General features: G+C 40.9%; 1 protein-coding gene across 1 annotated transcript in view; it reads left to right on the forward strand.

Annotated features, from left to right (window-relative positions):
* ptprn2 (protein tyrosine phosphatase receptor type N2) overlaps positions 1–18,168 on the forward strand; it is a 121,749-nt gene that overhangs the window by 26,318 nt on the left and 77,263 nt on the right. The window contains exons 4-9 of the mRNA XM_083935865.1: positions 4,333–4,568; positions 9,047–9,500; positions 9,678–9,968; positions 10,210–10,250; positions 10,811–11,229; positions 14,102–14,188. Of these exons, the coding sequence (XP_083791991.1) occupies positions 4,333–4,568; positions 9,047–9,500; positions 9,678–9,968; positions 10,210–10,250; positions 10,811–11,229; positions 14,102–14,188 (1,528 nt within the window). The remainder of the gene's footprint in view (positions 1–4,332; positions 4,569–9,046; positions 9,501–9,677; positions 9,969–10,209; positions 10,251–10,810; positions 11,230–14,101; positions 14,189–18,168) is intronic.

Here is an 18,168-nt window from a genome sequence, read left to right on the forward strand (position 1 = left end):
TCCATTGCCAGGAGGCATCAGTCAGAGAGAATCGGTGACCATAAACTGACATTATGTCACTCGATTGCCACTGAAACCACGTTACTCACTGCCTTACTTTGCTTCCTGCACAAACATGTTTTCTTTGACAGACAATCAGCAAAAATACTATTGTTGTTCCTTCTCATATTCTGCTCTGTCTGTTCCTTGACACCCTTGCTAGATGGCACTGAAGAGAAAAAAAGTCAGATGCACTTAACACACCAACATGGCATGTGGAGCTTGAGTTGTTATGGGGAAAACAAGAGTGCCTTTATTGAACCGTTCAATGTGAGTCCGGCGATGGGGGCAGAGTCATTTTGAAGAAAAAGCTGCTGCAGATTTTTACTCGAATCAAAATGATTTCCTCTACAGGCAAATGATCGTTTGTGTCCTTGTAGATGTTCACCGAAGTAATGGCAATATGAAATGACTTCAGTAGAGGTGGTCAGGCAGGGCACGCTACATTCAAAGCCACAGATTTGAAATGCTATTTTATAAAGCCTGCAAAGGTAACAAATATATCCAGCTATATTTGCATTTTAAGAAATTGTACAACTGTAAAAACATGGAGTCATATCAGTCAGTGTAAACGCCATATAGCATCAGTGAAGAGATGGAACAAATTTATATAGCCTGGTGAAATAAGACCATAAAGCATCTTAAGGTGTGATGACAAATTAAAGTCAAATTAAATGACACACTGTACACAAAACATTTTCTGCCACACACATTTCATTTTGACTTTGAATTAGGCAAAACCTTTGCTGCTAAATTATTCACGCTCTCTTCCATTAATGCCTTTAAAATCAGTTGGTGGACAGAAGCAAAGGAAAAGGGGAAAATCTGCATTTCAAAAACAGCAGATGAAACTACAAGACATGTAGACAGGATCCCATCTAATAGGGTTTGAATATTAACGAGGACCCTTCTCCCTCCGAAAACAAGACAGGAGGCCAACAGAAATATCTTGCTTGTTTGAAAGCTGTTGCGCTAATGGCAAGGCGTTAATTAACTGAGGCATTTGCCTGAGACGGCATGCTATCCTTAACAGGCAAAAAACCCCGGCAGCTCTCAGTGATGGAACCTACTCTTTCTCTGGACTTGCAGATGAATTTGCATGACATTTGGCACCCTCAGTGCAAGGATAATCAGCTGAGAGGTTGATTGAGAGGAATCCAACCGTGAAGGCCTGGCCACTTTTCTTCCTGACTTTTTCTTTTTAGAAAAAGACTCATTCTGATTCTGTAATTTGCACCGGCATTCCTTTTCCTCCTCAAGTGTACCCATCACAGACGCAACAACATGGTATGTATGGAAATGAGTGCATCCCCCAGGAGACAGTGGGGATAGAGGTGTCACAGTCAATGAAGCCAGCTTCATCCTGTGGTGCCATCACACACCTACCATGAACCCGTTTAACTGGCTGCAGTTAACCTGCAGGTGCCATATGGATCCTTTAGGGCTGAAGCCAGACCTGATTTCCCCATCACCACTGATGATAGCATAAATGATCATCTCCACGCTAATATATAACAAGTATACACCCATCAGTTAAGCCATGGGTAGTTAACTGTCAATGTTGCACGGATGGATGGCTTAGTTGCGTTCCAGAACAGTGACAACATACGCTTCTTTGTGCTCCATTCAGCGCTGCCAAGAAAAACTGGAGGCATCTGTAGCTGCTCTGAATTTCTCCAATCCTCATCTGGCGCTTATGAATATCTATGAGAATACCCAGAGTCTATGGATGAGAAACCAGGCTAATGAAGACATTCTGCAGTGCTAATACTTTTATTTTTTGCATTTATAAAAAAACAAGGTTGTTTATTTATTGCTATTAAACACGTCCACATCAATAAGAGCATCATTGTTCTCTTTAGATAAGTCTTATGGAAGTAAATCTGCATCATCAGTCATCAATTATGTATCTGAATGTTTCGACTCTGAAGTTAACTCTTTGTTTTAAATGCTTATAAATTCAAGGTTAAAGAATTCAGGGTTAAAAAATTCAATATACCAAATTCAGATGCAAAATACAATGCATTTAATTCGATATTAAACATTGAAAGTTAAAAAAATCTATTAAAAAATTCAACAGGCCAAATTTAGCTGAAAAATTTGATGGATAAAAATTCAGGGTTCACATCCAGGGAACCAAGGAAGAGCAATCGATTCTAGATACTAGATCAGGTGTATGTGGTCGAGCAAGTAGAGCTGTGACAATGATCTGATGTGTTTTTCTAACAGCAGCAGCTGTGCTCAGCCTCTCGCGTCAGATTCACAAACATCTTAAACGCAACTTGTATCTGCTGTGGCGGGTACAACTCTGCACATTAGGGAACTGCAATGCAGTGGTCAATATATCTGTAGATTATGGGAAACTGTTACCTGGATGCTGACGTCGTTAATTAATACGTGACTGGCAGTGATCGCTGTGTGAGCACATGTGGCTCACGGCGTAGAGCAGCAGCCTGTGAACTTTATGTGTTTTGAATCCAGCTGGACGCAATCTAACAAACATTACATTTTCTGAAGTTTATTTTTGTAAGGTGGCAGTAATGTAGTGCATAGTTTGACTGACTCTGACTTTAAACTTCACTTTGAATCCGAAACTAACCGGTGTAGCACGAAAGCATGGTCGATCATAGACCATTACGTTTATACTTTTATCCACAGTATGTGATTCTGAATTAGCCAACTAGCAGCCACATCTCTCCTTGATCGACCACATACACCTGATCTTGTCTCTAGAATCGATTGCTCTTCCTTGGTTCCCCGGATGCAAACACTGAATTTTATACATTGTATTTTGCATCTGAATTTGGTATATTGAAATTTTTAACGTTGAATTTTTTAGTGTTATATTTTATTTATCTTAAATTTCTGGACATTGAAAAATAAAAAAGTAAAACTCATACATCATTTCACTCCATAAATATTCAGTGCTAGAAATCAAAATGGCACAGATTTTCTTTCCATAGAGTCTGGTAAAAAAAGTTAGATATGTGGCAGCTAGGAATCCAAACCTTATCACAACCTAAGTAGTTCCATCTCATTAAAAAATGCTTCTGCGCTGATATCAAGTGTCATCAGTGAACATCTTGGCTCCTTTAAAAAAGTATAAAATCTGTGGTATTTCTACGCTCTTTGCCGATGGAATGCTGTGCCTTTTGGCTCATTGGGAATGGGGCCATGTTTTGGGTATCTTTTTTTGCTTGGGTAGCTCCATCTGGTCCTGGCACCGATGCGCTTTGCCCCTGCCCAGGAGTTCTGCATCCCAACTATGTGTTGGCAATTAGCAGAGATGTTGGCAAGGCGTCAGGCCGCAGTGTGACATTCTCCCTGGGCTTGTTGACTGGCTGTGGTGTCTGTGTGTCAGTGTCTCTGTGTGTACATGTGTCTGCACATATGAGTATGAATGCGTAGTCACGACTTCCTTTAAGTGTGTCGTCATTTTAGACACCCTCTACCATTCAGATTCAGATTTGTTTTGTTAACCCTGTAAAGCTAAACAAGGTCTCAACTATTGAGAGAGCACATATGCTGTACAGTCACCATGTACAGTAATACTGTAAAAAGAGACAATATTTCTAACAATGATTCCAGTTTTATAGATGAGTGATTGTTTGGAATTTCTTTTTTTGCAACACAATATTGAATACCAGGCACATATACAGTATATACATATTTTAAAGTATTTTAAATATTGGTTACCTAGTAGTATTAGGATTATGCTTGATTTTTCAGTTCATTGCATTAACAATTGCATACCAGTTTATCCGTGCAATCAACGAGCAGTCAACCTCTATTCCAGATATTTTAATTTAATCTCTTTTGCAATGTCAAGCAATTATGTATGAAAAAGTAATAAAGGAGCCCGGAAAATATAAAAATGGTCAGCCATTTTGTCTCTAACTTTCATTTTGTCCCTGAGAACAAACTTAAAAGTCGCAAAATGTTAATAACAGAACCAATAACTGGAGATGGTAGTTCCAGCCTGACTTTCTCATATTATTCCAGTCATCCTTAGTTATCTCCAGGCCTGATTCTATATCCCACTTCTGTTTGTAATGAAAAGTTTGTATAATCTCAATATTTTTAGATTTTGTTGTGCTTAATCTTATATGCATCAATGATTATGCTGATCAAATTAGGTTCACTGTGCGCTTTGTTAAATTTCTTTTCCACGTTTGACTGCAGAAATCTAAATGCTTCAAGGTTACGGTGAGTCATGAGGTGTTTAAAGAAACTCTGCCTTATTTGCTACTTATTTTGATCGTTTGAATTTTAATATGATCACTTTGTTTCCAGGTTTGACATGGCAGGACGACATCACCCAGCGGGTCATCTCTAGAGAGCTCTCCAAACTGAGGACCATTCCTCTCCGCCATCAGGCCGCTGCTACGAGCCCCCTGACAGCCTACAGCAGCTCCAGGGACAGGAAACTGAGCAGAAACCTTCAGCAATACCTGGCGGGCAGGGGCTTCCTGCCTCAGGCTGTGGTCGAAGGACAACCAGGAATCCAACGACAGGGAGCCAACAATCAGGTAAGCGTCTAATACGCTTGCTGTGTTCCAATAGTGGTTCAACACGCCCTCGTTCACTTCCCCTCAGCACTTGCCCTCGGGGGAATCCCTGCTGCCATCTTAAGGGTCGTTCCAATAGTCTGAAAAAATGAAAGGGAACTTGGTGAGATCGACCCTCGGAGGGCTGAGTGATCAAGTGAACAACGATGGTCACTCCAGGGGTGGATATCACCCACAATGCATTGCAGTTATGCATTTGGTGGAAGAGAATACATCCGTGGGTAGGTGGCAGCAATGGACATACAACTCTGTGAATGCTCACCTTTAAAGAAGAACAATCTGCATAAATAAAGCAACTTTTTTATCATCTTTAAAAAACTTCACTATCTGACATGCTTTTCAGTTTCAGTTTTCTATAAATAATATCTTATTATAAGTCTGTATTCTTACATGTGTCGGCTGTTCGCCTGTTTAGCAGATAGTTTCAGAAGAAAATATCATTGATAGCTTAATATTTTACTGAAAAATGACTAGCTGCAGTAAATATTTAGTCTACTTATTTTAGTTTATACATCCATACTTGACTTGTGTGGTTTCTGCTCAAAAGTATTTGTAAATGCATGGAATAAATGTTATTTTGCAACATATAGCAATAATAATGATGATAATCATGATACAGATCACAAACAGAAGTTTCCTAAATCAAAGATGGATGCAGCAGTTTACAAAGTGCCAACGGTGCAGTCATATTGCAATCATACGTAGAAAACACCTTCATTAAAATGAGTCTAAAGGTATTTGTAATTATTTGTAAGATGCAACAAGCGCTAAACCTCCAACTGGTGGTGGATCCATGATAGTTTGGGTTGAAGTGAACGAGGGCAGGTGTGTTCATTTCATCCCCCACTCCTCCACCCGCCCAATTCCCCTCAGCTCTCCAAGTGGCCTCTGTGTGACGTATGCTTCTACGTAATGCCAAGGGCTGAGGGAAAGTGAAGGAGGGCATGTTGAACAACTAATGAAACGCAGCTCCAGATACCTGTACAAGTTGTGGACCTTAAAGACTTAAAGGGGAACACCACAGATTCTACACATGACGTTTAGTTTACTATTCACAAGGAGTCCTACTGTGAAAACAGCTGTATAATGTCTTACGGATGGAGTTTTCTTAAGTTTTGTTGATGAGGGACCAAGTGTGCATCCAGGCAAAATACTAAGGTGCAAGATAATAAATACTTAACTGCAGGTCACAAAGGAGGTCTGCACACTGTTGGGCTCTTATTAAATAAATAATTAATTTCTCTTTACAAGATCTTGATGTCACAAGGGTTATCTCAGCTGGGGCTTTTTAACAGAAAGCCTCTTACAAGCTAGTTGTGCATGGTTTGAAAAGACGAGCACATTTAGGAGGCAGGAAGAGTATAATGAAAAATGTCATCTAGCTCCACTGTGGAAAATGTAGGATCCAGTGTTTTTGGAGTTTAGTCTCTAATAGAGAGACTTAAAGTAAAGTTATCTCATTCTCTGCTGCTTGAGTTTTTTCAAACCTGTCTCTGGCATTAAATTACTGGAGTAACCCTTAAAGAAACATACTATTGCTATAAATCTAACATTTAGGTCCAGGGTTAGCGGTCCACAAAGTAAACAAAACAAACAAATGTTTTCCTTGGCTGCATTATGGAAGGGCCTCTTCCTATTTCTTTTGAAAAAGAGTCAGTATGTCTTCAGCTGGGGTCGTCCTCTTGTCCGCGCAGCGCTTTTGTTTCTTGCTTTCTGTCTTCTCCTTCCTCTCCCACTGAGCAGGGAGCCTTTTACACAAAGACCTTCCATCACCTCTTTACATTATTCAGTCCTCATATTTACGGTGGAACCCTGGCTTTGTGCTAAATGTGCCCTGCATCCTTCATAGCCGAGCCGCTTCCTGCTGCTGTGTCAGTGCAGCTATAATGCAAAGTTGAAGAGTTCAGGACCTTCCTTATTGATGAGACGAGGCCCTTTGTTGTGTTGTGCGATGGAAAAAGGCAAACATGGTTAGCATGAATGGCAGAGCACCCCCGTCTCGCTGTGCTAATGCCATTATGGGCTCTCAGTATGCCAGGTTAGGAAAGACTGACATTTTCTCTATATACATTTGAAGGACAGAAAATGGCACAGAGGGAGATAGCTAGCATTAGTGCTGCAGCGACATGGATAATAATGCTGCTCAGTGGATCGGATATACTGTATGCTGAATTGAAGCGTGGGTCCTTATGATTTCTCTTCAGCACAGAGAGAAAAGAACAAAATGACACCTTTGGTGCCAGTATTAATACCAACTATAATGCCAAATTGTTAAAAGACCTCGAGGTGCCTGGTTATCAGTACATTGAGATGTAAACACATAATTCATCATGTGTCAAATATAAACTCATATGGCTAAATCTGAAATCAGATGACTCATAGTTTCTTCTTTTTAGATAAGGGATTGCTGCTACTTCTCTGACAGAATTGATATGCTTCTAAAGTTTGTTGTGGAAATGCATGAAATGACTCTTTGAGTGACGCAATCTCATCTGTGATTTCCATAATGCAATTTCCAAGGGCAGTTGTCTTTGATCTAGAATCCCTATTCATATCCTGTCCTGTCTAGTCGAGCCCAGGTCGCTTCTCTTTTTATACTAAAGCCTGTCACAACAATGCTGACCCAGCGCAACCCATCTAATGTCTCATGGGCATAAACGAGCAGAAACTAGGTTGTAGATTCATATGAATGTTACAGGAGTAAGAGTCTTCGGACATGCACTTCGGACACTGAATGTATACATTAACTGAATAAGACAGTGTCTTTCAAGTACCGTCTGAGAATGCACTATTTAAATGTTGGGAATGGACATACAGTATTTTCTGTATGACTGTAATAATGAATGTAATGCTGTAATAACTTATTCTGAATATGTTCTGATGATGTTTAAAAATGATGTCCAAAATGTTTTACTGCTTTTAGATTATCTTTGTGAAGTGATTTTTTTTGTTGTTGTTGTGGACCCCAGGAAGACTAGGTGTCCAACTTTGGTGACATCTAATGAGGATTCTTTTAACAATAAACAATAAAAATGCCAGCAGCTTTGTTAGGCTGTACCAAATGCTTACTTAAGCACGCAAACACGTTCACAATGACAATGCAAGCAATAATGTTCCACAGGGGCAGTTTGGCTTGCAAACAGCAGTCAATACAAATGAATGTTAAGTACACTAAATACAGCATAAACATACATAAACTCATAGATAACAAAGCATAGTCGCTCGCCGTTGTTGACAAAAACAAAGGAAACAGTGGAAGAAAAAAAAGTAAAAAGCCAATAGCTGACAGAATAAAGGATCTCATAAATATATTTGTTATGAAAAACAACAAATTAAACTTGCCATGAGGAAGTATATGGACATAGTTACACAGGAAAAGTCATGAGATCACTAAAGTCACTGGGATTAATCCTGTGGGGGCCATAAATGTCTGAACCAAATTGAATGCCTATCCGTCCAGTAGTTGTGGAGATAATTCAGTCTGGACCAGAATGGTGGACCAGTGTTTTCCAACGTGCGCTCTCTGTCCGCTGCTGTGCACACATGTGTGTAACTGTGCGACCATGTAGAGACAGAAATGACGGGCCGTCGTGTAAATAAGATAAATATAGGGGTGCGCCGATTGTATTTTTCTTGGCTGATCCTGAGTCTAACCTGCCAATACAGATTTTTGCCAATTCCAATTGTTTTTTTCCTCCTTTTTATGTATAATTCACAGCATACAGAATCTTTTTTTGAACTTTCTTTCTTTTATTGAACCAAATCATAAAACATAACATATACAAAACAAAATAGTATACATATTGTAAATGTAACAGGAGAGTCAAAAGTAATAACAGATTAACAACACAGAACTGAAGGCACCTTTCAAACAATAAAATAAATAAGCTCAAATAAAAAAATGCAGCAGGTAATGGGACCTTAATATATATATATATATATATATATATATAAATGTAAAAAAAATGAACTCTACTAAAGAACTTTTACAAAAAAGGTGCAACAGGTAAATGCAGAATCTGAAAGACTCAAAGGCACCTTTGTGGTGGTTGTTGTTGTTGTTGTTGTTGTTGTTGTTGTTGTTGTTGTTGTTTGATGTTTGATGTTTCTTTTCAAACAGAAGCAGCTCTGTCACCTGGCAGGTGGCTCTTTTCTCATCTATCTCTTTCTGTTTATTGTTGTTTTGGAATCCCCTTAAAGCAGGGCAAAGGGTGCCCCTGAATGCACCACAAGGTCCCTTCAGCGCACTATCGTTCATAGTTTGTTTACATAACTCATGGAGAAGCAACATAAAGAAGGCAAACATTGGGCAGTAGGGGAAACTGTGGACCAATTGTCGCACCATCAGCTGTCCCCAGAGCCGTGGTGCTAGCATGACTAAATGATGTTCGACATATTAACACTGCTCCACATGTGCTAAACGGCATCTTGTGTTGCAGAATGAAGACATCAAGTCTGAAGGTCCTTTGGAGCCCAGCCGGTCAAAACCCCAGCAGGGCTGGAAGGAGACCACTATCTACAGCCATCAGAAAGGAGCTGGCCAACCTCCAGTTACCAAAGTTTTCACCCAGAGCGGAGATGGCAGACACCCCAAGCTCAGTACAACCTACTCCAACCGGGACCCGGGAAGGAGCAAACTGCTATCCAGCCAGCTGGAACGGCTTCTTGCCGAGGTACCGAGCACTCAGCAGGGCGCCCAGGGTGGCAAGGCTGTGTGGCCCAAAGGAAAGCTCCACTACCTCAGCTACATTCAGCCAGATCTGAGAGGCCATGCAGAGCCGCAGTCTCAGGTGGATTTTGGCTCCAGAACCCAAATCCCTAATCTAGACAGACTTCTGCTCAAAGCTGGATCAAACAGACTGACTGCCAAAGAGCCTCTTAGTGTCATGGATGGTAAGATCAGCCTTTTTTTTTTTTTAATAAATTTGTTACATACAATATTCTTTTGTTTGTTTTTCTGGGGGCAAAATTGTGCTTTGTTTTGTTCTGTTCTGTTTTTTACATCTCAGTGATATTGACATGTCCGATTGTATGATTGTGAGTTGTCATTCTTCTCTCTTCCCTGTCCAGAGCAATTTATCCAGAATATGGTGAACCAGCTGGGAAGGCACAGCATCAGCGTAGAGGCTTTAATGGGCAAAGACATGGACCAGCTGGCCGGGGTCATCACAGGAGCACTGCAGGAGGTGGATGAGGAGCGGCCTGTCGTTGGGGCCCAGCCAGGACCAGGAGCCTCTGACTCCAGGGGGGACATGGAGGGTAACAGGGAGCCACTGGCAGCCATGCAACTGAATCAAGAGAAGGACCTGAAATCTGACATAGGGGGTCTAAACCAGGAAGACACACTGAGAATGAAACAAGGTGAGTGTTTCTTCTATAGACGAATAGAGAATAGCATCTGGCATCATTTCGAGTGCTCATGCGCCTGTTTTCTGCCATAGATATAAGAAGATAAGTGGGTAAATACATTAATAATGCTTTGTATAATCTGCATATATATGCCAAATGTATTTTTGAGTCCTAACTGTTTTGTCTTTGCTAAATACAAAAGAGAACTTCAGTTTTCACACAATCTGCTCGCATTACTTGTGTTTGTTTCCAGGCCAACAAATAGATGGCGCAGACAAAGAGCCTGTTGACAAGGTAAATTTAAAATTACTCTGCTCAACCAACAAATTGGTTTCTCAGGGAGCGAGACATGTCCAAACTTACACTTTATTCACTTTTAAATGCTACTTCGAATGGGGATGATTTGAAAGTTGTGCAGGCTAGCATTTACTGTGAAATTATTAGAACTTGAAAGCAACTGCAGGATCTTAAAATATTCCTTGACTATTGTCTAACTTCAATATTTTCAAGGAACAGAAGCGATATCATATGAATGAAAATAGTTCTGTGTGATGCCATGAATCTTCTGTTTAACTTTTAATAAACAAGTGAAGCCACCGGAAAAAAATATGTCATTAGACCTTGGCCCAGCACTCAGACATAGAAATGTCAGTGAATGCAACAGAAAAAAAACGTCCATTTTGAATGATTGACATATACGAGAGACAAGAGAATAAAGTCTCTATTCGAGGTATTAATTATAATTTTTCCCTCAGAACTTAAAAAACTTGCTTCTGAATGGAACTTCAAAGTAATGTTAAATTAATTAGGAGAGGCCTTCACTATTCTAAAGAGAAATCTTTGATACAACACAGCACGCGGCCTTCTTCTCCAAGCTGCTGGACTACCTCAACCTGGAGCCCTTCGGTGATGCTCCAGGGGTCAACATTGGGCCACCAGCTCCCCTCCGGAAAATGGTCGGGACGGAGAATGTCCAAAGCTTGACAACTCAGGGACAAGCTCCCGTGCTCCATCGCTGGGAGGAGAGGCCCATGCCTGTGAAGGAAGGCTCCACCCTGCGTTTAACCGGTGGTGCAGATGGGCCCGAGGCTCAGGTGGACTCTGAGATCCAGAGGTGGATGCAGGGACATCAGACCGCAGCGGGTAAAAAGCAGCTGGAGGAGCCGCAGAAGAAGGACATGAAAATCAAAACTCAGCTGGTCCACGTTGGGGTGAAGGAGTTTTCAAGCAGAGGGAAGGACAGACACTTTGGCTACATTATCACCAACTCAGAGTGAGTATGATTCAGATTGTAATATACATTTTAAATCATACTATTCTAAATCAATATTATATCTTTTTAGCGAAGAAAGTTCATGCGTATAGTATGAGGAACTTTAGCTGGTGCTTCACTTCTGTCAAAAACAACTCTAGTTTATAAAAAATAAAAGATTTGAAGCTGATCAATTAGATAGTATGTGTCTCAATATTTATGCATTTATATTAATACATTAAAATAATGACTATTACCTAAAATAATAATCATTCTTGTGTATTAGATAAGGGTCGGGTAGCAGTTTGAATTAACTATGTTTTTAATAAGGAATCAGAGCTTTAAGGAGGATGTTTAGGTGTTCTATTACTGTTTGTGTTGTTTGGTCTGTTTTCCAGTTGAACTCTGTATATTTGTTTAAAGGTCCCTCTGCACTAGTTAGACTATAAAGGGTATGGTTAGATAAACTTGATTAATGGCTTAAAACCCGCTTTGCATTGAATTTCAGAGTATAAAACAGATGTAAAGCTGTGGCAGCTTTTCCTAACATCGTAGATGTGGACTTATATTAACTGAAGCTTTGATGTTGCAGTGCAGACTGTGTCAATAGATTGATCTACACTCTATGTCAATATTCTTTTTTACCTTAGCGGTTGTCCTCGAAAACTTGCATGCAAAAAAGCATCACGGGCAACCTTGTAAAAGCTACTCTCTTATTCTTTAGTGGTTATTATCAACCGACTTGATGCTTTAGCTCACAGCTTCGTGTCATACTTTATTCCTCCGCTTACCAGTTGACAGCCATACTGTTGGACCTGTTTCAAGGTAGACTCATTTTACATACCTTAATACCGAGCGTAAGTCTGCTTTGTTCAGTTACTTAAAACTGCCTTTAAGAGACACGATTGCTGTCTAAAGCCACCCACATATTCGCGTCAAAGAATACTGCAGTTTGAAATCCTTAGTGTGTGCTGCACCTGATTACAATAGAAGGGATGATAAATCCCTCAGTGTGTGGGTAATACTGTGCCGTATTACAGCTTTAATGATGATACTTTGTCAGGGAAGGTAGCCAAGTTCTCTTCCTCTCCTTCTCCCTCACCTCTCAGTCAGCTCAGGCTCAGCAAAGATAAGTTCCTATCGACTTTGTCTTCGCCCCTGGCCCTCTCTCAAATCCCTTTATGGCGTTATCAAGTCCGGTGTCAGTGCGTTGTCCTTCACCTGTTCAACACACTTAGGCTCATGAAGGTGCGATGGGCACAATCTTTGTCACCTTATATTGCCACACATATAGAAAGATGAAGACGTACACACACAACACAGGTTAGTATATGCCAAGGGAAAGAAGCAGGTCACCTTCTGAATAAAATATCTTCATCTCCTCCTCCCCTTCTATCCTCAGCCCACTGAGCGGACACCTATAGTTGACCTATAGAGCGGTCTGCATTTGCTGCAGACCTCATGATTGCACGGTTGTTATCCCCAGCTCCTTCGCAACCTGCAGAGAAGGCCACGCAAACCCGCTTATCTGACAGCTCCTGACATTGTTGCGGTGGTAGTGGGGGGTTTGGGGAATTGGTGGGAGGTAGAGGAGGGAGGTGGAAAGAATGGATAGAAAAGAAAGAGACAGAGAAACCCAAGGGGAAAAGTGCTAGCATCAACAACCAAGTCACTCCTGGAGCTCTCCAGTTGCTAGAATTACCGCAGAAGGATGCAAACGTGTCTGGAATTGCTTGGATGAATCTGTACCTTTCAAAACCCCTCAAACAAGTAGAGAAAAAGAGCCACCCACTCTCACAAAGGTGGAGTGAATCAGCCACTCTTGCACAGCACACAGTTCTGTTGGGTGAAAAAAAATCTGCTCTATTGTTGTGTCAAATGCGGGCTAAACAAAAGATTACCTCAGAATCATTTTAACCTTGAATATGTGAGATTATTGTAAAACCCTTTTTAACTTGAGAGGGTGCTGAGTGTCTGAAAACCTATAGCTGATAATGCACTCAGTACCCAGTGCTGCATGGAATTGGTTCCCAGTTCATTTCACATTTCTCTGCTAACACAATTCGAACATTGTCTCATTATGATCCATGACTTTTTGGTACATGTCACCTTGCATTCACTTGGCGCTCTCGGTGACTCCAGGTTAAGCTGTCAGCAATAAGGTAGCTTTCTGTGTTTGTGTGTGTACTGTATGCCCTTCTCATTTCCTCCATCCAGAGAGTTAGCCTGCAGATTGCCTTTGTTTGGTCTATTTCCTTGGCGATTTACTCTCTGAGTGAGAGAGCACCCACGGACTGAGCTGAGATGAGGCATGGCTTTATCAGACCACCATTACACTTCACCTCCATTCCATTTGCACCTTATTATTCTCATCTCACCGTGAGGGCGCGTGCGTGCCTGTGTGTCCGTATACTTTGTGTTATCGTGTTGTACTTTGAGCGTATGTGTGCGCGAGAAGGGAACAAAAGTGAATGTGGCCGAAGAAAAAGAAGGATGAGAGGGGGAAAGGGAAGGAAAGGCGCGTCCATATGATATAGCCATTACACCTCATGCAGGTTTCATTTGCACCTTATTGTTTGTCTCATTGCTGAAAAAAAGCAGGTGATTTACCAAGCCTGAAGAGGCAGCTGATCCCTTTTCCCTGGGCACAGCTCTTTGTGGGTTTGTTTGTGTTTGCACATGCCTGTGTGTCTGTGTACAAGTGTGTACATGTGTGCAGCATATCCATTCAGACAACCGTGGCTTCTCTTGTGTGCAATGACCCATTTGTGGGTATGAATTGTGGCAGTATCTTCCTAAAAAAATAGCATTTTAACGGCTGGATAGCTGCATGTGTGTTGAATGGGTGTGGACCTCCATACGTGACGCCCAACTGTCTGTGTTTCTCCCCCAGCTCCCTCACCGCTGACCAGGGCTCGGACCTGATGGAGCGACTGACGCAGAGGGTGCACCTCCACACCGCAGACCTCACCCAGCTCTCGTATGTACAAACACAAACAACCCGCACATGCCCACATTGTCGCGAATAATCGTTTACCTTGCAGTTTACAAGCCCTATAACGCATAGAGAATAATTGGCCACCTGCAAAGCATTTGAAACCGTTTCGTCTTGTGGATCTCAGCTCAGGGAGACAGAGTGAAGGTTGTCCAGAAGCTGCCAGGACCATTTGTGTAAAAAGAAACTGTGCCACGCTGCCAGAGACTGTAGGCGGTTGTTGTTTTTCTGACCTTTTGGAGTGTTTGACTTCTCGCTGGGAGAGAAATCAGGCCTAATTACCTCCAGACACACACGGATGTCTCCATTGTATTCAAAACACTGCCTCGCCACTATTGTCACTGTACGCCTTGTCAAAAAGGGAGCAGTCAAACCATCAAACGACTCTCAGTTAGAGGCAGCAGATGAAGAGAGAGAAAGGGAAGCAGCATTGCATCAAGAACTGGAAACAAAGAAACTAGTCCAGCAGGACGTGGTTAATATATTAATGAGCAGGCGAACTGTCCTTGAACCTGGGGCTGGTCTGTGCTTGTACCATGGTTCTGCTGTACATTCGGTGTCAGACCATGTAGGAGGCTAAGGAGATGTGTTCGCCTGAGATCTGACAAGCCTTTCAAGACGCTCCTGCAGGAGAAGTGAAGTCTGGGTGTCAGCCGCAGAGTATGAACACCAAAGCCGGAGCACTGCAGTCTGTGGCTGTACTGTAACTGTAGATGCAGAGTACTCTGGCTGGGATAATAGCTACTGAGAGGGAGAGCTGTCTGACAGTACTCTCTGTATCTAGTGTTCAACACTGAAAAAACACATTGACCTCAAAATAAATGCCACAGAGGAGATGTTTTGATCTTTAAATTCAAGCTTTTGGATTTAGTTTCAGTGAGCAAGAGCACCAGGACATGTGATCGTTCAGGTTATTACACCTGTCATTTCACATCACTCTGAATCAACTGCTGATGCACATAATGACTGATGTTGTCATTTGGATGCAGATGAATAGCCAGTGATATTTTTGCAATGTACAATCATTCCTTTATCAAGTGAGTAACAAAGTATTTAGAGTACTCAAGTAAAAGCAGTAACACTACTATATAGTAATACTTAATGACAAGTACAATTACAAGTCATGCAATCACTATTTTCCATAAGTTATAGAAGTTTAATCAGGAACAATAAGTATCAAAAGTAAAAGTACAGCCTGAGTGATTTTTGAGAGCAATACTGACTTTAGAGGGGGAACATTCACAGATGACCTATGTAATGGCAGATACAGTGGATTTTTGAGCTGGAATGGAAATAGACTTTTTTTTCTAGTGGATTGTGCAACGATATGACTGGCTGCGTTCCTGAATAAATAACTTTATCAAAGAATATGTAACATTATTATACATCATGTATACATTATACATACAATGTCAACCAATTTTAGAAATAAAAACACTGAGAAATAAATAGCTAAAAATCAGCATCAGTCAACTGCTGAAATTTTAAATTAAAAAAATAGCTATATGACCCCAAACATTGTTTTCTACATTATATGTTCTGTAAAAAAGTTTTCATCTGCGCTTACAGGACAATAAATATGCTGATACTGATACATACTGATATGTCTGTGATAATATAATAAGTAAAATTACTCAATTTGCATGATGACACGTTTCGGTGTGGTATGTATTTACTGTATAGCATATTAAAATCAAATGATTATTCTGTATTATTCTTTGTAGTGAAAAGGGCTCAGCGATAATGCAGCATTATCGTTGTGGAACGCTGAATTGAATGTCGTTATGTGATTCTGAGCCAAATCATATCACCCAGCTTTACTGGCTTAACGCAGTTTCCAAACTGTGAGGCGCAGTTTGCGTCAAAATCTGAACATACTGATGTGATACACATCTTTTCAGATTCAATGTGACTTAAACTTTCTGAGGACGTCATTATCTTAGATTCACATTGTGAAAAGATCTGCTTAAAAATCATAAAAAGACGCTCGTTCTAACTCATGAATCATCACGTTTTTAAGTGTCAGTATAATCCAGTGACAGTTGTCTGTTCATCCATTGACTTTTAATGACGCCAATTTGCCAAAATTGCGGTTGCCTCAATTTTGTAAGAGCAGTGTGTCAATGTCAGACTTTGAAAAAAAAAAAACCTGCATTTATTTTGTAGCTAGTGGTGAGGCTAATTCTTTATATATCACTGTGTAGTTTCATATTCTTGTATATTAGTAGTAACAGCACAAGAAAAGTGTTTAACAGAAAGACAAATATGAGCATGGCATTGCAAGAGAAAAACAACTACGAAAAAAAGGATAGAAATACAGATAAGCTTCAGTAATTAAAACTGGAGTAAAATTGAATAGATACATTTAGATTTCCTACGCATGCGAGTAGGTGTCTGTGTACATATGGGAGTTGTGTGAGAAGAAGACAAGAAAGGAACATAAAAATGGGGCATTTACAATAATATTAATAATGGGGAGAAAGAGAGAGAAGGAAAAAACAAAAGGCTCTTGTGGGGCATCTCTGGTTGGGTGTCGGGTCAGGCAGGATGGGTCGGTTTCTTTTACCTATTTATTAATTTATTTGGTTTTGTTTTGATTTGTTTGTTTTCCTCCATCATCCTTGCTTTCTTTGTTTCTCTGCTTTCTCCTGCCTCATCCAACAAATCATTAGATAAGATCAGTCTTATGTGTAAAACATGAATCTTCAAAGTAACTAGTAGCTATACTGTCAAATAAATGTAGTGGACTTAAACGATGTTTAATATATATTAGCATAAAATGGGAATACTCATATACAGTACTCACGTAAATGTACCTGCATACATCCATTATCAAAGAGCATTAAAGATGGTGAGGCAGTGTGAAAGCTACAGAGAGGGCCTTAAGTGCAGCTCCCACACTGTATTACACCTTGTATTAATAACAGTATTCTATATGGAAGACAAATACAGAAAATGTCCTCTTTGTTGGGCTTGTTTATCCCCATTCTCTCTGCTCTTACAAAGTAATGAAAGCGCACTCATGCAGAAATAGCCAAGACGAAGGACGTGACGCAAGCCCATTGTGCATCTTGCTGTGTGGCCACGGCAGGTGAGTGTTTGAAAGCCTCTGTCTGAATTTGAGTCGGCTCGAGTATGAGAGCTGGGTCAGAGCGCACCGCTCTGCTTCGGGGGCCGCTCTTTCCTCGCTCGCTCTGATGAGCCCTGATAGGAAGACTGGAGAAGAGATCCTCAAATATGACAACAGGCAGGCGGAGAAGAATTTCCCGACAGAGAATAGGAGAAGAGGAGGCGGAGGGTTTTTCGATGTTGAGATTTTCAAACACAATTACGTTTTGAGGCTGCTGCTGCAGTGATCAGCCCAGAATATTCTCTTTCCAAAAGAGATGTGAAATTGTAGTTTTGGATGATGACAGTTTGGGGGATAATATGTGCCTTTTTCAGATGACGTAAGTGTTTTACTCATCAGAAACACTAGGGGGAGTGGGATACACACTCACAAGTCCATCCTCACACACAGTCTGTGCAGACACGCACGCACACGCACACACACACACACACACACACACACACACACACACACACACATACACACACCTCCTGCCAATATCCCGCCAACCAGTCTGCACATTCACACTCATCACTTCCCAGCAGCAGAACTAATATGAAGTCCAAGCTTACACATCCGATAACAGGACACAGTGTGAAGTCCTCCAGAAAACGTATCTGTCTTAACTTCATCTACCCACTGTGGCGTTGTTTATCCCCCTAGAATATTTAAATAGGGTTTGTGTGGCTTGGAGAAAAAAATAAATCATGTCAGTTCAATTTGAGATGCATCGAGATCTCTGGCAGTCTACCTTCAGTCAAGGAGAATGAAGGCAGGGGAAAGATTGTGGAAATATTGACATTTACGAGAGCAAACATAGCCCAGGTGAAGGTATTAGAGAAGGACTTTTTATCAG

Source organism: Echiichthys vipera (genome assembly GCF_963691815.1).
Source record: "Echiichthys vipera genome assembly, chromosome: 21".
NCBI classification, from domain to species: Eukaryota; Metazoa; Chordata; class Actinopteri; order Perciformes; family Trachinidae; genus Echiichthys; species Echiichthys vipera.